At 48.7% G+C, this 21801-nt stretch overlaps 1 protein-coding gene across 1 annotated transcript in view; it reads left to right on the top strand.

Annotated features, from left to right (window-relative positions):
• Positions 1–21801, top strand: part of LOC144767358 (peroxisomal acyl-coenzyme A oxidase 1-like) — a 575229-nt gene that overhangs the window by 376516 nt on the left and 176912 nt on the right. Inside the window, exon 10 of the mRNA XM_078650828.1 lies at positions 10419–10598. Within this exon, the coding sequence (XP_078506954.1) occupies positions 10419–10598 (180 nt within the window). The remainder of the gene's footprint in view (positions 1–10418; positions 10599–21801) is intronic.

The following is a 21801-nucleotide window of genomic DNA, read 5'->3' as shown; positions in this document are numbered from 1 at the left end:
ATGGAACCAAGATTCAGCATGGTCTCCTTATTCAAGCTCTGTTAGATGCCATACATTTACCAACATCTATTGCTATCATGAAGTGCAAAGCACATACGAAAGTTACTGACATTATTTCTCAAGGTAATGATCTAGCAGATCGCACAGCCAAGCTTACAGCACAGACTCCAGACATTCAAGTTAATCAGACACATACTCCAGATCCGATTACATGCATGACAGTTAAGGACCCTACACAAGATGTCATAGATATCCAGTTACATGCTACTCCTGAAGAAATCAAGAAATGGTCCGAACAAGGAGGGGTCCAGACAGATCAAGGATGGTTAACGAAGGGTAGAGCCACATGGTTTCTCCCCGACTCTATGGTTCAAGTCATTATTAATACCGCACATAGTCCAGCACATTTAGGAGAAAAAGCTATGTTAGACAGTATCCAGAACATTTGGTTCAACAAGCATTTACGAGCTGCAGCCAAGCAGAAAGTCCGTACCTGTATGATATGTTGTCAGTTTAATCCAGGTAAAAGTGTCCCGGTGGAACAAGGTGGATTCCAGCCCCCTGACCACCCTTTTGAAGTCCTCCAAATGGATTATATTCAGATGGAGCGATGTCGAGGTTTCAAGTATGTCCTTGTAGTTGTATGCGCTTTGTCCAGGTGGACAGAAGCATATCCAGTTCCAGATTACACAGCCGCGACCACTGCCAAGCAGTTGGTTCGTGAGTTCTTCCCTCGTTATGGACTCCCTAGAGTCGTATATTCTGATAACGGCCAGCCATTCTCATCTGAACTCATGAAGCATGTTTCCCTGTTGTTAGGGTACCAGTGGAAGTTCCATTGTGTACGCCATCCTGAAGCAGCCGGTCTCGTAGAGAGACATAATCAGACTCTGAAAATCCGAATTGCAAAAGTGTGTAAAGAAAAAGGTGTGGACTGGCTAGTAGCTCTGCCAGTCGCTTTATTTTATATGCGCATGGTCGCACATTCCAGATCAGGTCTGTCCCCGTATGAGGTCGTTTTCGGCCGCCCCCCTAACATGTGGGGTACACCTAGACCCCGAAGTATTACCGATGTTTCAAGTAATATGCTGACAGATTACCTAGCTTCCTTGATGTCTGCCCTCAACTCATGTCGTTCACAGGTTGCCGCCGCATTTCCAGACAATACCGAGGTGGCACCGCACGAAATCGTTCCAGGATCCATGGTGATGGTCCGCAACTTTGACAGATCAAGTCCGCTGGAGCCTCGTTGGAAAGAGCCCCGACAGGTCCTCCTCACCACCCGTACAGCCGTGAAGTTGGAAGGACGCAAAGGCTGGGTGCACCTTTCTCATATCAAACTTTTTAATGGACTGAAACCCGTCTTAAAGAACATTTCCCAGGATTTGAAGGATTGCCAAAATATTGTTCTCAAGGACTGTCCCGCAAAAAACATTGCTACAACCCCTCCCCTGTTAGAGAAAACTCCGCAACAGGAGTACAAGCTAAAACTCCGGTCTAGTAAAATAAGTCAGTCAGTTTGATTGTCTAAGTCCTCCCCTAGGTGAAACGGTTAGACTGTTTCTGACATGTATAAAATAGACCCCCATAGTGAGAGAGTTAGTCAAAACTCAATCCGATGTATCGTTTTCCTATGTTTCATATTGTTTTTCAGCCTTATGATTTCCTGCACCAGTTATGCATTTTTCCTGTACTTCCCAGTTCTTCATGTAAATAAGTCTGCTAATGCTACAGTAGAGCACACGTTTAGTGATCTGCCCCCTCATGAACTCTCTTACCGCCTCGCTATGCGAAATAATACCTTTATCCGCATGTTACATTACTCACACCAGACCAGCAATACCACTAATTGTTGGGTGTGTGGTCGACTCCCCCCTTTCCAGACACAGAAGGGAGTTCTGCCACTTTTTCCTTATCCATTCTCACATAATGGTTTGTGTGGAGCATGGTCCACGTTAACGTCATCCTCAACAGATATGTCTTTTCTTAACAGTACATGTTTTCCAGACAAGCAAGGTCTTCCCCACAGAACAGGTTTAGATCTAGAAAATGAAGTGTATAATTTAGGTAATTATTCGTCGAATTTTATGGTCCTGAATGTTCAGTCTGATACTACTCCAGACTTACCTGCTATTTCAGTACTACCAGTCAAAGGCGAATTATGTGTCCGTAATTATGGTTCCATACACGTAGGACATAGTGATTGTACTACTATTGTCAAGTATAGTGACAGTGGGAAATCTATCTTCAAAGCTTCACGTCATTCCTATTTTATTTGTGGTCAAACTGCATATGTTCGTCTGCCCCTCGATTGGGAGGGAACCTGTTACATTGCCTTCCTACTGCCACCAGTTTTCCTAGCCCCACCTGATTATCACAGGAATACACATCTAGTACACGTTAGACATAGAAGGGAGTCCCCAATTGTCGATTATACTGAAACTGCTCTAGAACAGTATACAGATTTCAACAGAGGTTTCTTTTTCTTTATAGGACCTATCCAGAATAGTAAACTGATCCGTAGGTTAACCAGAACCCTCGAAGCTGTAGTAAATGAGACTGCCTCTGCTCTAGGTAACTTAACCGAAGAGCAATCTGCTATGAGATTTGTCGTTTTACAGAATCGTCTCGTCCTTGACGTCATCCTGGCCGATAGGGGCGGGGCCTGTAGAGTCATCGGATCTAGTTGCTGCATTTTCATTCCAAATAACGCGCCGTCTGTTTATTCAGCTATAACCAGACTCCATAAAATTGCCCATCTGATACACCAAGATCCAGGCACCTGGACATGATCCGGTTGGTTCTGGAATATAATTTCCGCATGGGGATGGAAAATATTGTCCTTTCTAGGTATTGCAGTACCGATCATATTCAGCTGCTGCCTCTGTATACAATGTGGCCCTGCGATTTGCGGCATTTGTGCTACCTCTTGTATTCCTAGTCCCAAGCCCCGTTCTAAATCCCGTTCCAGGATAATTCGAGACGAGCAAATGATACTGTATGAAATGATAGATGGTATCATGAAAATTGATGTTTCCTGATGGAAACGTAGTGACAAGGAGGGAATGTGGAAAAGTAAATTTTGCCATGTTCTGTGTCCCTACGTGTCATCCATCATATGTTATGTGTGCATGATTAAATATGCATATGCATTCCCCATGTTCGATTAATGACGCAATTACAGTTGTGTCCACCTCTAATATGCCAGTTTCCAGTTCTCGTGAATACTACGAATATCAGGCCTATGTAAAGCTACTTTGCCACGTTTCTCAGTGTGCACGTTATTCCATTATAAAGTCCCCGTTTCTAGGCCTCAAAAGGGCCTGGACACCAGATTCAGCTCCTGTCTCCTGAAGCCTCGCTGAGGAGCGATACAGCCCCCACCTGTATCCTCGACCCTTCACTTACTTCCTGCCTCGCAGTGCCCGGTCCAGCCTGGCTCAGTCTCTGAGTCTGCCAAGAATATGTTATGATTCCAGTTATCAGTTCAGTCCTCCTTCTCTGCATTCCTAAGCTACTGAACTGCATCAATAGTTTCCGTCATTGTCTAGCCTTCACGTCTCCACGTTAGAGAAATACTGCATTTAATGGTCATTTAATATTCTTCATCACGCATTACATGTAGAATAATGCATGGTCCAGTCTTAGAATCAAGTCAGCCTTTCCTCTCCTGACTTCTAGTTTATATCAACATGTTCTCTAAACATCAGATACTAGATACTGTTTAGGTACATGTCGCCCTGACTCTCCAGACTTCAGTCTCTGCTCCTAGCACAGAGTTCATAGCCCCCAGCTTCTCCTAGTAATACGTCATTGCTAGTTTGCGCGCACCATCAGGTTAGAGGTCCCGGCTCCTTAGGTAGCCCCCTCCATGGTTTCCGCCCCATTCATGACATATTCTGTTACGTTTGCATCACATGTCTATGTATACGCCCAGTTACACCTCTTTTCCCCCTTATCTTTCGCGACTGCTACGCGTCACGCCTTCTGCTCCACCCACTGCTACGCCTACTGCAATGTAATGCTATGTGTTTGCGTTATGTATATATGCTCATGTATTGTTATTAAAAGTTAGCGCGCTCATCCCAGATCCAGCCCCAGCAGCTGCTGGGCCCTGCCATCCTATTCCTATGCAGGTTGTCCTGTTCCTGTCCTTATGCTGTATTAAACCTGCAAAACTCCTACTACCTCGAATCTTGACTCTTATTTATTGAGCTATCTGTTATGATATATGTCTAGTCAAAAAGAGAGGTATTATTTATTTATTTACCACAACATGGCCGAGCTGCGAAATGCCTATAGAGTCCCAGCCATCAAAGCCTGACAGCTTAGACAGTTCCGGTAGTAACCCGTTGCGCCATAACGGCGTTTCCGCGGTCAGTCGACCCCACCAGCCCACGCGACGCAGTGCCTGTCGCCATATCGCAAATACAAGTTTAGTGACTCTCGGCAGTGGCCGACGTAGCCGGGATGAGTATAGAATGGTGTGGAGCGAGTGATCACCCATCAGCGCACGTTCCAGGGCATAGGCCGGATCTCCACCGTCACCATACCACCATTCATTTAAAACAAGGAGATGAGCGGCTTGGTAGTACGACTGTATATCCGAGGCGGCTAGGCCCCCACAATATGTGGACAGAAAACAAGGGCGCAGCGCTACCCTGGCAGCACCGCCAGCCCAGAGGAAGCGGCCCAGCACCGAATTCACCTGCCGAAACCATTGGGGTGGGATAGGATACGGATGGTTCTGTAGTTGGTAGAGTAGGCGCGGTAGTGCAACCATCTTAAAGATAGCTGACCGGCCAAAGATCGATAGGGGCATCCGGGACCAAGTCTTGACATCCGTCTGGACCCGCTCCCAGACGGGCAGTAGGTTACGTTCCCAGGCCGTATCCGCCGAGTTTGATAGAAACACCCCGAGGTATCTCATACCAACTGTGGCCACTTGCAGTTCCGAAGCCCAGGGCTCCGTCACCGTGTCCCCATGTAGTACCCATAAGGTGGATTTACGTAAGTTCAGGTATAAACCTGAAACTTCCCCAAACAGTTGCATGACCTCCAGGACACGTGGGCCGGAGCGTTGTAGATCGGTGAGGAAGAAGAGGACATCGTCCGCGTACAATGCAATTCTATCCGATAGGGTGGCATTCCATTCGAAGCCCCGAATCAGCGCATCACTACGGACTCTGGCAGCTAGGGGTTCCATGGCTAAGGCAAACAGATAGGGGGAAAGAGGGCACCCCTGCCTAGTCCCCCGGCCAATGTGGAACGTCTCCGACACCGCCCCAGCGACTGGCACCGAGGCCGTGATGTCCGTATAAAGTAGTTTGACATAGGACCGGAAAATTGGGCCTAGGTTGAGCCACGATAGCAATGCAAATATGTACGACCAGCTGACCGAGTCGAAAGCCTTGTTGATATCGGCCAATAGCAACGCCGCCCGGTCCCCAAAGGCTCCAACAGCGTCTATCGCCGCCTGTGCCCGTCGGATATTATGTCGCGTCGCCCTGTGGGGCATGAATCCTGCCTGATCCGAGTGGACCAGATCCGTAATATACGGAGCCAGACGGTTTGCTAGGGCCTTGGCCAATATTTTTGCCTCGATATTGATGAGGGAAATAGGTCTATATGAGTCATGGCTACCCGGGGGTCTACCAGGCTTCTGAAATACCACTATTTCGGCATGGCGCCAATCTGGGGGCAACGCGCCCCGCGCTCTCGCCGCCTCAAGAACTCTGCGATAGTGGGGCCCCAGCTGTACGTGGAATTTCTTAAAAAATTCACACGGGTAGCCATTAGGGCCAGGAGCCTTGCCCGCATTGAGTTGCCCCAGAGCGTCTCCCAGCTCCTCCGCTGTGAGGGGTGCGTCCAAGGCCTTCCTGGCCTCGTCTGACACCTGGGTGGGCGGGAGGTCCGCGAAAAACCGGGCTAAATCGCCCTCAGGCAATTGGTCACATGAGGCGTATTGGGCTTCGAAGTACGTGGCGAAGCTCGCTGCCAACTCGTTAGGGTCAGTCAGTACCTCCCCATTGTCGTCTGTGATGCCCGGCAGCACGAGGGGTTGAAAGTTGTGTTGGCATAATCTATGGAGCATGGAGCACGACTTGTCCCCCCATTGATACACCCTACTTCTTGTGGCCAGCCACGCCTGCCTGGCTTCATCCATCAAGAGGGACGCGTACGATTGCTGTGCTTGTAGAAGCAGCCTCAGTCCGACCTCATCGCCACCCTCGCGGCGTTCCCGTTCAAGGGTCTCCACTCGCTCAGCCGCCACCGCAGTCTGTTCCCGGCGCCGCCTACGGGCCTCCGAGCACCATGCGATATCCACCCCACGTACGGTAGGCTTCATTGCTTCCCACACCACTTCTACGTCAGCCCCCTCTATCAGGTTTTCCCGCCAGTAGTGATCTATGGTTTCCCGCAAGTGTTTAGTATAAGCTGGCTGTAGCAGATGCCACGAGGACATCCGCCACCTGAACGGCTGCCGTTTTCGCAGGAGGTCCACGCTAACTGAAACTGGGGAGTGGTCGGATAATCCTCTCGGCAAGATGTCTGCGCTCTTCACCCTACTCAGGCATTCACGAGGTAAAAACACATAATCTAAGCGCGAGAATGACCCATGCACCGCCGAGACATAGGTATATTCACGGGTCGCTGGGTGCATATGTCGCCAAGCATCCACCCATCCCAGCCCCTCACTCATGGCATGCAGTCTGGTGGGTGGAAGGGAAAGGGGAGGAGTTGCAGTCGTCTCTTGGCGCCTCCGGCGATCCACACACACATCCATTACGTCATTCCAATCTCCCCCAATTACTGCCACTGACCCGGATATATCTTCCCATACAGAAAACAGTCTCTCAGCCAGGGCCCACTGTAGGGGGGGGGGCGTACACACTCCCAAACACTATAGGTTCCGTGCCCACCATGCCTTTCACAAACAGGTAGCGACCCTGGGGATCCACCCATTGTTTCTCATGGACGTATGGTATTCTACGGTGTATCAATATGGCTACTCCCCTGGATCCCCTCGAGAACCCGGCATGGAAAACCTGCTGATACCCAAACCTCTGAAGGCCCAGCGCCTTTGTGCCCATCATATGAGTTTCTTGGAGCAATAACACATCTGCCGCTGCACTCTTACCCCATCGCAACACTGCCCCACGCTTGATTTTGTCCAGTAATCCCCTGACATTCCACGTAATCACCCGCATAGAGTCTTCCGGAAGCCGCCGAGTCGAGTCAGCCATAGTCCTTTGGAGTCCACCACACGAGCCCCCCACTCCAGCGCCACCCACCCCACGTCACACGAATCATTATAACGACACACACATGCAGTGCACCATCCACCCCAGAGAACAGCTCCAACCCCCTAGCCCCACAATCCCCAACATTCCCCAACCCCAACTCAGCAGCCACAACCCTGACCGCCCGTCCCCTGTCTCCCCCCACCCTATACCCCAATGAACTATGAGGTACCTGTCGCGGCATGGGTAGTCCCGAGACCAAAACAGAGGGCTCAGGCCCATCCATACCAATGGATCCCAACATCCCAAAGAGGAACAGTGAACTCACCCCCTCCCCTCAGTGTCCCTCTCACAAACGGGAGAGTGGCAGCCACTATCATGGAGTCCCCGAACCCCACCCCACAACCTCGTCCACGCTCAGTAGACATTAGATGTACTGTCACAAGGCCGCGATACGGCTGAAGATACAGTGGGTCTCAGGCGACCAGGTGCGTCCATCTAGGATTGGCAGCAGTAATAGCAGAAGAGGGAGCCGAGGCCCCGGAGACTTCAGTGATCCGTGCTAGATTGTTCGGAGTCCTCGGTTCTAACAGTGTTTCGTGCGCCATCGGCCGAGGCTGCGCGCTTGCGTGATTTGGAGCGTTTGGTTCGTCCGTGTCTAGACGTCTGATCTCGCTGTGGCCGAGGCGCGCCCTCAGGGGAGCCCGGATTGAGCCCTGGTTGAGAATGTGGTCTGACCTGCACCGTTTCATCGGTCCATCTGAAAAGGTCCTCCGGCGTATCAAAGAACAGTGTCCGTGACTGGAAGATCACTCTCAGGCGCGCCGGGTACAGCAGGGAATATTGTAGCTTAAGGCCTCTCAACTTTGCCTTGGCTGCCATGAAAGAGTGGCGTTGCTGTTGGACGAGTTTGGTGTAGTCAGGGAAGATCAAGATCTTTTGATTTTCACATAAGAGGGTTTCTTTATTTCCAGCTTCCCTCAGTATGGCGTCCCTGTCGTGGTAGTTCAACAGCCGTGCGATTACCGCCCTAGGCCGCTCGCCCTCAGGTGGTTTCTGCGTCAGGGCGCGGTGCGCCCTTTCAATAACGAAGCATGCAGACAGCGTCCCCGGGGGCATCCATGATTCTAGCCACTGTGTAAGGAACTGTTCCATGCCACCCTTCCCACAGCTCTCTGGAAATCCAAGGAAGCGGAGGTTGTTTCGGCGCGCCCGCCCTTCTGCATCCTCCACCCGGAGTGCCGTAATCCGCTGCGCAGTTTCCATCGCCGCCATCCTCTTTTTAAGGTTACTCACGTCGTCCTCCACCACTGACACTCTGGATTCTGCTTCCGTCATCCGCGCCACGGCGTTCCTCAGGTCCTGGCGCAATAGGGTCACATCTGCGCCAACAGCCCCTATCTTGGCATCCAGCATGTCCCGTGACTGGGTTATGGCCGCCATAAGGGCCGCGTTGTCCGGCGCCCCTCCAGGCGAGCCGCCCCCTGATGGCCCAGGGCCCCCACCAGGCCCGGTGAATTTATCGATGGTTACTTGCTTAGCGGTGCTGCTACCCCCCCTGGTCATGATCGCAGAGTTATCAGGGCCACTGGACTGCTGCTGGCCCCTGGGAGGGGGGGAGTCTCAGACAAGTCACTTCGGGTCGGCTTAGTGTTGGGTATAGCACCGGGTGGACCTCAGTCACTGCCCCCACTTATGCTGTCCCCCCCAGCCGCCGATGGTTGTGGCTCTCAGTGACCGGTAACGCTCCTCCAGTCGGTGCGTGGACCCACTGCGTCTTGCGCCACAGCGTTGATGTCCCTTCTGGTCTGTGGGCCTGGGGGGCGGGGGGGGCCCCACTACTCACTGTTGCCGTCGGTGCGTGGACCCACTGCGTCTTGCGCCACAGCGTCGATGTCCCTTCTGGTCTGTGGGCCCGGGGGGGGGGGGGGGGGGGGGGGCACTACTCACTGTTGCCGTCGGTAGGCCGAATAGTTGCCTCGGCACATTCACCGCCGATCGGGCTCTCCAGGGCGTCCGTCCCTCCTCCACGCTGCCGGCCCCTGATACTGGGCCGCGAAAATCGAGGTCCCGGCTGTGCCCGGGCCACCAGGCCACCTCTGCCGCTCCGGTCCGCCTGTCACGTCTACACTGCCCCAGGGCTCAGCCTGGCCCTGGGAGGATGGGTGCCAGCAGTCTCTCGGCCTCAGGGCAAGCGGGGCGCCGCAGCCGTCCCCTGGCCGCAACCCACTGCTCGGCTGCTCCAAAATCGAGGCCCCGGCTGCTCCGCAGTCCACTAGGCCGCACCTCGCACCCTGCTGCCCAGCTCCGCTCGGGAGCGCGGGATCGCCACCGAACACACCGGATGGTCACTGGCGCCTCCGGTAACCTTAGCCCCGTTTTGGTTGCGGGTCAGTGGCTCGGGGACCAGGATAAGTCGTCGGATCAATGGCGGGCCGGCGGGAGCTCTAGCAGGCTACAACCGCCATCGCCGCTTGCGTCCAGCCATGGCTTTTTGACTTTGCTATTAAGTGTATGTGATAAAATCCCTCTTTGCTATGAAGGGCAATACTCCAATTTCCATGAAGGACCAGCTGCCAAGACTCCACCACATTGAGCTTTCAAAATAATAAGGAATGTTTCCCACTGAATTGTAAAGCACCAGTTAACTCTCTTGCTTTGGTCATTGCCATAAGAATGCAGTTTCTCATCTGATCTGCATTTTTCAGAGGAATCCGGAAAAACATTTATCTTTTGTAATTTAATACGTTGTGAGTTGGACCTCCAATGGAGCAAAATAGCAGGGACTGTTCTTCTCAAAATTCCATTCAGCAAATGTTGAATTAGCGCACACTAATGAGCTTGTCTTCTAGAACTGGCAAGATCGATCCTTAGAGTTCCTCATTTCCACAAATAATGCTTTAATTATAAGGGATGAGTTGCATTTTAATCCCTGCCCCGTTGTGCATACCTCAATGCCAGTCAAGAATATAATTTCATAACCAAGCCCATTGTCCTCTCTTCAACAGAAGTCTACATCTCCTCAGCTGCCACTAACTTGATCTCATCGCATAAAGGGTATATCCCCTTGCTCTTTCCCTCTGGTTGCAGCCTCAGTTGATTGGGCAAGGTCTTGGAATATGCTGTGCACTCTTGATGAAACAGTACAGAAATCCTGTTTCTTATCCTTTGCAGGTTCCTGGTGAAGAGTTACATGCAGGTCAGCACTGGCAAGACAGTGGGTGGCATGGTCTCCTATCTCAATGATTTATCACTGCAGCATGTCCACCCCCACCCAGTGGCTGTTCGGCCTGTGGTGGTGGACATTAATGACCTGGCTGATCTGGTGAAGGCCTACAGACTGCGGGCAGCTTGGTAAAGTATTGTTTTCACAGACTCTCAGTCTTTGTCTTACTTTTCTTCTCTTTTGAAAGAACATCCCTAGGCCTGGCACAACAGCGGTATTGTATTTCTCAAAGGGCCAATGTACGAGGCTGGTGTGCTCAGGGTATTATTCTTAAATTGTTGTCCACAAGCGTACTGCACACTCTAAACCAGAGCAGAGTTACATTGGTGTCTACTATAGTTAGCATCTTGCTTTGACCAAATTAACAGATTGTGAGGGTCGGGAGTCTTATGAGTTTATATCGATCATTATGTGATTGAAATTTGAGCCAACTTGTACCAAGAGGGAAAAAACAACAATCAATTGAACCAAATAAGTAAACATCAATAAATCTTTACCATCCATTCATATTTTTTCATTTTAATTGAAATATTGTTGATTTACAGAATAAACAATATATTTTGTATATATCTACATTTACAAAAATGTTACTTAAGGGAAGTACACAGCTGCAGTAGAAAAATTAGTAGTTTGCAGGAACTTCTTAACATTTTAAAGTATTTCATAAGGTGCAGTGTCACGTCATTGCCCCATAGCAACTGAATCCTGATGGGCATACTGGACTTTGGAAATGCCCCGCCTGCATGAGCACATCAATCAACTATCGCCCCTCAAAAACTGCATTGATGGACAGGCTCGTCACCACGGCTTGCAAATTGTACAGGTCAGCTTTCATCAGGACAGTTCCTCCAACTGTAAAGGGCAGGTCTTCTAGGCAACAACTTGATGATCTTCTTGGAGTAGAGGTAGGGCCGCTGCTCCCGGAAACAACTTCTGACTTCAGGTGTGCAAATGCAGATCAAAGGCTTGGAATTGATCAAATTGACAAGCAGAAAAACCTTACAAATTTCAAGCCAAACAAAGTGTATGAGAGCAGAGAAGCTGGAGAGCAGGAAGGAGTAAAGGAACCACAAGCAAGATACATGCACAGAAGAAAACCTGCAGAACTTCTGGCCTCTGTTCAAGTCCTCTTTTATAGTAATTTGACAGGAAGAGGTGTCCCTCTGGCTAGGAAGTGAATTCCTTCCATCTTGTCTTGGGAAAGCAAAGAACCTTGAGTAAGACCAAATGGAACTAATCCAGTCAAAATTCCAGAACACAACTATTAGGTAACAGGAATTGTGCAAGATATCAACCACGTGTGGCATTTCAGAGTAGCTGCACACACTAGCATTTAGGAAGAAGACCACCCCAGAATGCGCCTCAAGGATGCCAGTAAATCACCCGTAGTGCACACTCGAAGAGCAGACTGAGAGCAACTATGGCATCAAGCCTAACGGACAATAAGCACTAAGGCGGATGAGAGCCTACACCAGGAGAGCCTCCGATGGAGGTCAGAATGGGCGAGAGTCCCTCCCCCTCTACAAATGGCACTCCATCTGTACAAGCAGTCCATGCACAAGTCCTGTCAATAAGCTCTCCTCTGGGGTGTTAGGGGTGTAGAGGTTCAGGAGAACATAGTGTCCATAGAGGAGTGTGGGTTGAACTCTGATATAACAGCCCTCCATATCTCTTTTGACCCTAGCTCCCTCTCCTTCTGTGGATCCCTCCTCCTGATATCTTTGTTTCAGTAAAAGCACAGAATTTATTGGAGTAGTTTGTGGTGTATGCAAAGCTGGTCTTTCTGCAGAAGATGGTGTTCTTGCAAGAATACAACATTTTGGTCATGTTCCTAGTATAACTCAAGTGCTGTTGTCTTTTGTTATGGGAATTTAGGCCATTTATATTGAAGGTCAGAAGTTTGAATAACCTCTTGTTAGCGAAAGCTCTTGTTTAACTGCCCTTGAAAGCTCTGTTTCCCTAATCATTTCCGGGTTACTATTAAAAGCCAATTTTCTCCTTCCTCCATCTTTTTTTGAAACCTTTATTTATCAATTTCAGTTTAATCAACAGTGCAACTCCCAAAACAATAGTCACAATATACAGTGTGTAGCCAAGGGAACAATCCCTTATTAAAATCAACAGAAACAATCTTACAGGGGTCGATCATTCAGTGTTAGTACTGCGGAATGTCTCGGGCAAGTCACATTTACCGCCTCATTCCGTGAAAGTCCTTCCTCCATCGTAATAGAACCAGGGAAAACAGAGCCCGACCCACATGTCTGGATAGTCTAACAAAACAATCTACTTCGGGTACTGGAGATGGTAATCCTCTCCTTATTAGACAAAAACAGTTACATGAAGTTTGAATTGTGTTAGTGTTGAGTGGCATCTGTCTATGGGTTCCACTTGGCCCATTCAACCTGGCTGCAACAAACCCTCAGCACTCAGCATGAAATCAAACATCATATTTCAGCTATGTTACCACAAGTCACTCCGGGGATCATTACACTTTCCACCTGCTCTCAGTAAGTAGCCTTCTCCTGTGGCTGTTCTGCGACGGTTCCCAGGTTCTTCAAGTGTTGCGTGTCTTTCTTCCCTTCAGTCATACAACCCTGGCCATCCGTCTGGCACCCCTGTTGCACCTGCTTATCTGCAAGTTAGGCCACATTTATTTCCATAAGAGAACGTTCCTCCTCAACCCCCAGCTTGTAATGATCTTCCGCAAGCTTCAAGATGTCCTTCGATGGAACTGTTTGCTGTTATCCTTCCTATGGGAAGAGGATACCGAAAGGATGACCGCATTGATGGGGATTTGATATTCCCTGAGAAAGTTTGTGGGCATATGTCTTTACACTTGCACATGTGGGAGCTGAAATGTCTTGGTATAGTTACAGTTTGCACCCATTGTAGATCACTACATCCTTAGCCCAAACTTGCTGCGTTGTCAGATCTACGTCTTCAAAGACGTGCACTCTTGTTACAATATCTGGTGTTATCCATGTCTTTCTATAGCCCAGTGATTTTTTTTCAGTAAGGAGGACCAAGTCTGATCAGAGAAGCATCGGGGAGGTCACATATGGTGTACAGGTGGGTCGCCATGTATTCTTTGATACTGTCTCTATTGAGATAGGGAACCAGATGCACACAGTGCTGGGGACATTCCTGACTTTTATTTTTGGTCTGACGTCACACTAATGTAGCATGTGCTTAGAGTCCTAGGCATGTTCCTGCAAGGCCTATGACCTAATCTGTGACTAGGAGGAGTGCACCAATCGCACCTTCAGAGCGGATAGAGGATAGAGAAGGATTACTGTCCTTGTCTTCCGGTTAGCTCTTCAGACAATGGTGGCAGCATATTGTGCTTTGTGATCTCATATTGTTTACCTGACCTTTTATCTGTGTCAGTGGGAGGGTGGCCTACTGAATCCTCTTGTGTAAAGGTTCACTATTATGTGAAATCTTTGCACTAACATCCTGTGTGTATGTCGTGTGTGTGTGTGTGTGTGTGTGTAGTTTGCTCGTAGCTCAGTTATAGTAATAGGGCTGTTTGAGTGTCAGAGTCTGAGTACTGAAACCAGTGGTATCCACATTGGATACCCTTGGATTACCATGGTCCAAGATGGAAGATAAGGACAGCTTCCCCCGATAATGGAAGGGTATGTCTGAATTCCTATGGCCCCAGATAATGGAAAAGTAATGTCGGAATTCCTATGGCCAGAGTGTTGAGATCCAGATACCGAAGTAAGGATGGTAGAGTAAAAGCTACCTTTAGAAATTAAATGAAGACTTTGTTAGCAAAGGGTTGCTGATTAGTTCTTACGGTGCACTGCCATTTGGCACCTGGTAGTGGTGAAGGGCGGGATACAGTGTCTGTTGTTCAAGGTAGAAATGTTTCTAGGTCAGGCTTTCTCTTTTGTCTATCTGTGATTTTTACTTCAGGGAGGCTGATGTGAGATTCTAAAACCTCACCTTTCGTTATGCCCATGTTATGCGTTTTCCAGTTTGGAGATAGCCCCGGTGCTACCTGCTGTAGGAAGCATCACTTTACACAATTGTATTGTAATTGTATTGTAATTGCATTTATATAGCGCTTACTAATCCTAACGAGGCATCAAAGCGCTTTTTTGGCGAGTAGCACGCTACTCCGGGACCCATAGAGGATTAGTGTTGAATTAGTATAGTGAAACATGCAAGTACATTTTAAGTGGTGGATAGGTTAGTCAGTTATTTGGATTTGGAATGATAGCAGAAGGCTAGAGGAGGAAAAAAGGTTTGTATTTATATAGCGCTTGTTACCCCTGATGGGGTGTTGAAGCACTCTATTCATGAAGCCCATAAAGGATTAGTGGTAAATTAATATGGTGAAATATGAAAGTAATTTCAGTGGTGGATATTAGTCAGTTATTTGGAGGGAGAAGGATAGCAGAGGGATAAAAGGGGAAGAAAGGTTTGCATTCATATAGCACTTGTTACCCCTGATGGATGTTGAAGCGCTTTTCTGGCGAGTAGCACGCCACTCCGAAACCCATAAAGGAATAGTGTTGAAAATTTGTACAGTAAAATATGAAGTAATTTGAGTAGTGGATATGTTATTCAGTTATTTGGATAGAGAAGGGTAGGTGGCGGGATAGTGAAGGGAAAGTGGTTTATATTTATATAGCGCTTCCTACCCCTGATGGGGTTTTGAAGCGCAAGTAGCACGCTACTCTGGAACCCATCAGGATTAGTGTTGAATTAGTATGGTGAAACATGAAAGTAATTTTAGTGGTGGATATGTTAGTCAGTTATTTGTATTGAGAAGGGTTGGGGAGGGGTAGAAAAGAGGGAAGAGTTTAGAAAGGTTTGTTTTGGGGGATCGGTATAGTAAAAGAGGTGTCAGATGATGCAAGGAGGGGTAGAGTAAGAGAGAATATAGAAATCGTTATTTTGGGGATAATAGTAGTGGTATTGGGTTTGGGATAAATGAGAGAGTGGATGTAGAGGATATATTGATAGATGTATAGGATGGGAGATAGGGTAGTGCATTGGAAAGATTAGTAGAAAGAAGTTTGAGATGAGGCAGAAGGTTGGGCTGGAGGATATATTGAGCGAAGTATAGGCTGAGAAATAGGAAAGTGCATTGGAAATGCTAAATTAGAAGAAAGTGATAACTATGTAGATCCATAAGTACATTGTAAGTACATAGATGCATAAAGGAGGAAAGTATATTGGGCAGCATTTCTGGCCCTGGTCAGTCTCGAACAGGCTCAAACAGGAAACTGCCCTTGTCCTCTCCGCCCTTAACAGGCTCAAACAGGCAACTGCCCTTGTCCTCTCTGACCTTAGCCTCGACGCCCGGGCTGAGATGTCCTAACCCTAACTTGTTGGACTGCTGTGTGACCAGACCTGGTGTCTTCTTGTTAGCCGGTCTCCCAGAGGTGAAAGGACATCACATGAAGACTGTGCTTTCTCCTGAAGGAGTGCAGAGTCTGTCTGGTGCCTGAAAGTGTGCCTGCCTGTTGAGACAGGGAAGGACTCTTCCTCAACCTGCAGGTTGAGAGACTGTCTTGGAGAAGAAGCTCACTGGATTTGTGACCCGAGGAACACCCAAAAAAAGTGGACAGTGTGAGAAGATAAAACTTGAGCAGTCATGTTGAAGAGGGTGTCCTGTCTCTCTACTGTTCCAGGCAAGAACCACAAGCCTCACATTGGCCCATGGTGGGTTGCATCTATTTTGTAGTGTGCACTTCCCCAGGATGGAGCTCCATCTGTCTTGCAGTGTGGACTGAACTAGGTCAGTCTACTGCTTGACTAAGTGCATACCATCTCAGTTTGGGCTGTAACTGCCTTGACATGTGAATCGGACCAGGTCAGCCAAAAGCGGGCTATGACTGCCACGAGCTCTTGCACAGTTGTGCCAGGCCTGTTGAGTGATATCAGACCACTCACGGTGGCTGTGCTTGGAGAAAACATGGGCCGTGCCCAACTCCCTCTGCAGCTACCTCTGCCTGCAATGGCACTGAGCTGCTGAGCTCGAACTGAAAGAAAGCACAAGGGACTATAGATTGATTTCTTACCCACCACGACATGAGAGTAAGAACCTGAAAAAACTGTGATGGATTGTGCATTTTACTTTTGTGGGGCTGAAGGCATAATCCATAGTTTTTTAATGAAACATATCCAACTAGGGGCACTCTGGGTTGGGAGAGGGGGCTAACGGGTGTAGCATCCACAGAATCGTTATCAGGGGTGCCACCTTGTATTCAAAGTTGAAGTGAGTACTGCTGTGTATGTCAAAAGTAATTTATTTTTTCAAGAGTCAAGCACTAGGCTGAACATTATTGTGTTTTTTGTCTAATGGTTGACTGTTGAGTTCTGAGCTTGTGCCACCCCCACCCGCCCACACATAAAATCTAGTTGAGAAACCTGTGACTGCTTGCTGTTGATAACCTGAAAATCAAGAGTAGAAAGGTTGTACTTGGCATAGTTTGCGGAGCCAAAGTAGGAAAGACCCTAGAGCACCAGTGTCAAACAACCTCAACTAACACGATTGGAAGCCATAGTACCTGTGCATCCCTCTTCCGTATCAGGTCAGAGAGTCCCACTTTGCGCGCCTCAGAATGCCCCAAATTTGTATATTGTTCCACATGGAAAGGCCTTCTTGTTTAACGTGAATTTCTATGTTTTGTTCTTTTAGTGCTGCAGCCAGGAGATTTACCTTAACAGAATGGCCTAAAAAATAGTACTGGGGAGGGATGGACTTGCCTCAAGGCTGGTACACTGCTCAAATTGGGATAATATGTTAAGTAGAATTCAACAAAAGAAAGCAAGCCAGAATAGCTCCGAATCACAACTAGGGTCTTAATAGGTGTGCTGGGCATCCAGAGATCATGGAAACCTTACCCCTGCAAAGCATATCTAAGAAACACCACCCAAACCGACCTGCTATACGACTTTGACAGTGGTTATACCTGTACACCACACATCTTATCACAGGACCAATGAAATGTAATCACATCTCTGCTGGATCTACACTGGCTTCCCCTTTAAGACTACATCATTTTCAAAATCAAGTGCATCACCTCAAAGCAGTAATCTTCAACTGCCAGCCCTACTTGACAGAGCAACTGAACGTCATTGCATCCAGGACATTTCTAGACTAGCAGTAAAGATCTGCACGAAAAGAAAAGAGACAAACCCCTTCCTATCCTGAATCTTGATCAACTTACCACCACACATCCTGCTTGCCCCTCTCCGGTGTTCATAAATCAAATTGAAGTGGCAACTCACCTGTAATTGATGAGAAAACACCCAGAGCCCACTCCCTACCTGCACAGAACCCAGAAAGAGGCATCCTCTCCCTCTCCACTTGTTGTGTATGATCTTAAATTCTCTCCAACCCCCTCTTGATATACGGTGCTTTGTGTCTTAGCAGCATTGTGTGCACTATATAAATACAATCACTTTTGGATATTCAGGGATACTTGATTGATTGATTGAAAAAGCTTTATTCGAGTTATACACTCATAAAAGCACAAACATACATTTTAAAATTCATACATTTTTAAAATACATTATAATTAAAATTCATATTTCATACACATGAAATACATTTTAAACAATTGTGCAAGCTTTGACACATTTTTTTTTTTAAATTAATGTAAAATTTAGTGCATATTGAAAGATAGAGCCCTCCTCCTAATGTTATGTTATGTTATGTTATGTGACTTTTATATAGCGCACGGCTACTCGAGATGAGTGTCCCGGCGCTTTCCACCTGCAACTCAGAGTAAAAATAACACAACACAGCGAAAATGAGAAAAGAAACAAAAAAAGAAAACAGTAAGAACAGTAAACTATAAAGGCAGACTAAAGATTAAAAAGCCAGGTCTTCAGGCTCTTCCTGAACTGGAACAAATTGGCAGTGCTGCGAAGCGAAAGAGGAAGCGAATTCCACAACTGGGGAGCTCTGCAGCTGAAAGAACGCCCTCCCACGCGGGCCTTCCTCACCCGCGGGACCACCGCTTTATAGAGGGATTCCGAACGCAAAGAGCGGACTGGTCGATAGAAAGCCATTCTCCGCCGCAAATATCCAGCCCCTGATCCAAACAAGGCTTTATGCATCAGAGTCAGGGATTTGAACTGAATCCGCTTCCGGATAGGCAGCCAGTGAAGCGCCTGTAGCAGCCCGGAAGCTCGGGCTCGTTTGCGCAGGCCAAAAATAGCCCGGGCGGCGGAGTTCTGCACCACCTGTAGACGCTGAACCAAATGATCAGGGAGGCCGAGAAAGAGGGCATTAGCATAGTCTAACCTTGAGCCGACAAGCGCCTGCACAGTAATCCGCCTGTGCTCCTCAGACAACAGGGGCAGGAATTTACGGAGCATTTTCAAGATTCCGTAGCAGGTGCCAGCCAGACCAAGAATATGAGTTCTCAGCGACAGCTGGTTGTCTAGCTTGACACCCAGATTTTTGGCCACCAAGGAGGACTGTGCCGGAGGGCTCATATCGGACGGCCACCATTGCTGCCACTCCGGCTCGGCGACGCAACCAAAAAATAGAACCTCAGACTTGCTTGAGTTGGCCCTCAGACTGTTCCGCTGGAACCAGTCGAAGACCAATGCAAGACAGTCCGGAATTCTCTCTCCATCAAACTCTTGATCTTTCCCGCATGTGAAGAGGAGTTGCGTATCGTCAGCATAAGAGACGATCTGGGCCCCGTATGCCTCCACCAAGGCCGCCAAAGGGGACATGAAGATGTTAAACAACGTGGGGCTCAACACAGAACCCTGTGGAACCCCAACTCCCAGTGGCGGCATCTCGGCAGAACTCTGGGAAACCCAGACCGTCTGGCGGCGGCCTTCAAGGAAAGATGTGAACCACCTAAGCACCGTCCCCCTAAGGCCGATGTCATACAGCCTAGCTAAAAGCGCCTTATGGGGGACGGTGTCGAAAGCCGCCGAAAGGTCTAACATGACCAACATGGCCCTGCCGCCGACATCCAAGGTTTCCCTGATGATCTCAGTAACCTCCAACAAAGCCGTTTCCGTACTAAAATTAGGACGGAAGCCGGATTGGGATGTGTGGAGCAGATTGTTAGCTTCCAAAAAGCTCGACAGGACACCGTGGACGTGTTTTTCCGTGATCTTCGCTAGAGCCGGAAGAAGCGAGATTGGCCTATAGTTGGCCAAAGCCTCGGCGTCGAGACCCGGTTTTTTGAGGAGGGGGATCACCATCGCTCTTTTCCAAGAGCTAGGGACCCTCCCCTCCCTCACGGAGACATTGAGGATGGGGTTGACCAATGGATTCACCACCGCCGCCATCCCGGCGAGGAATTTGGCGGGGCAGGGGTCAAGTGGCGAGCCAGATTTAAGATTGGCCAGAAGCGACCTGGACACATCGCTGGAAACAACAGGGAAATCGGACAGCACCGCCGCAGGAGAATGCGGAAGTCCACAACCCGCCCCGGTGACGCCACTTCCATCCGGTCCCTCCACGAAGGTGGCCTAATAGACCATGCCCACCCCAAGTATTTTGCTGTTCCCAGCACTATAGGCATTTCGGTGGAGGTACAAATGATTCTCAACCCCTCAACACCACTTAATACCCCAAGGTTTCTACAAACTGGGGCTAGCCATACTCTCCTTGGGTTTGCATAGGCCTCACACAGAAATAAGAAGTGTGTAATGCTTTCATTTAGGGCACCACATACCGGGCAACACGAGCTATTAGTACTCCTCCATCTGCCCGTCAATGACCTCAATGGGAGAGAACCTGACCTTAGCTGAAAAAATAACTTCCTATCTATCGGGACAGTTATACTGTCCCAATACTGTTCTAGTACAGGTCTCGTTTTTTTTTTCCATGAATCTACCCCCCATTGTTTCTGCATGTGTACTCCTCCAGAGCTTATGTTCTATATAATCCCAATATATGGCCTTAATGATGTTTTTACTTGGGAATACTTCCCCAACCGGATTTTCCCAAAGGTTAGAGAGACCGAGATCAACAAGAACCACCCTGAGCGTCTTCAACCAAGATATTTTGTGGAATATGTCTGATTTATGTCAAGGTTGGCACTCCGCAGGATCGTTGTGATGTGACAAAGCTCCACCTCCGGACCTCCCAAACACCCTGATTAGTAATGCACAGGGTGTTCGAGCGATACGGCGAGGGAAAAAACCCCTAAAAGGGGAAAAACCCGGGAAAGGAAAGGAAGGGAGCAGCTGGGAAAGGGAAGCTGTGAAAAGAAAAAGTACACAGGTTAATACAAGTAACGAAACCCTACTCTCTTTCAATTCTCACTGAAACAATAGTCTAAAGCCACCTGCCTGTTGCTGCCCTTTGCACGTCCAGCCAACCTCTACTCCTTCTTCTCTCCTTCCCTGTACAACAGGAATGCCAGCGTTAGTATGTGTGCGTAAAACACCGTTATAGGGACATACATAGAGGAGGGAGGAAACCTACCCCGGGGGGAACAACCACCCGCTCCAATCAATATCCTAGGTCACAGCAGACCTGAGAAGTGGATTCCATCATCCACAGAACCCGGTTAGTTCCTGATATCAAATGGCTGTACTCCAAACACGGTAAGGCGTAGTTACTGCACCACCACCCTCCGCTTTGGTACATATAAGTATCAACACAAAACAGTTAGTCACCCCAAACACGGCAAGGCGTAGTTCCTGCACCACCACCCTCCGCTTTGGTACCTGTAAGCTTTCCACACAAAATAGTCAGTACCCCAAACACGGCAAGGTGTAGTTACCGCACTACTGCCCTCCGCTTTGGTACCTGTATTCCACAACAATTAGTGCAAACCATAAATCACTGTTTTTCATGTCGGCAATGTGAAGGAAGACCCCCCTCTACATTCCGCCACTAGACGAGATCGAAGAACCCACAGTCAACACAAGATATGTGAGTAGCCACTCACTGTCTCCACAGTTACTGCAACAAAACAAAAACGCCCCAGATGAAGGCTGAGTCTGACTCCTGTGAGCAGGCTCACACGCTACTAATGCCACGAGCGCCACAGGGAATGGCGCGGTACTGTACCAGGACGTTGGAATCACCGGCAGGGATTCTTCCCGACTCACAGCAGGACAAGCCAGAGAACCGCCAGAGCTTCCGCGGGAATGGCGGAAAGAATCAAGTACACCCGCGCCCTGTCCGAGGCGCGCTATAACGCTGCGCCGCTAGGAAGCATGGGTAATGTAGTTCTGGAGCTACGCATCATGGGGGATGTAGTGTTTGCTGCTCAAAGTCATGCAGGCGCAAAGTCAGATCCTGACAGTACGCCCTCCTCCCAGGCGCCTCCTAGGACCCGGTTTGGACGGACACCTCAAATGGAAAGAACGCACAGCCCTAGG

This window comes from Lissotriton helveticus, chromosome 7 (genome assembly GCF_964261635.1).
Source record: "Lissotriton helveticus chromosome 7, aLisHel1.1, whole genome shotgun sequence".
NCBI classification, from domain to species: Eukaryota; Metazoa; Chordata; class Amphibia; order Caudata; family Salamandridae; genus Lissotriton; species Lissotriton helveticus.
This window is presented reverse-complemented; position numbering and strand designations above follow the sequence as displayed.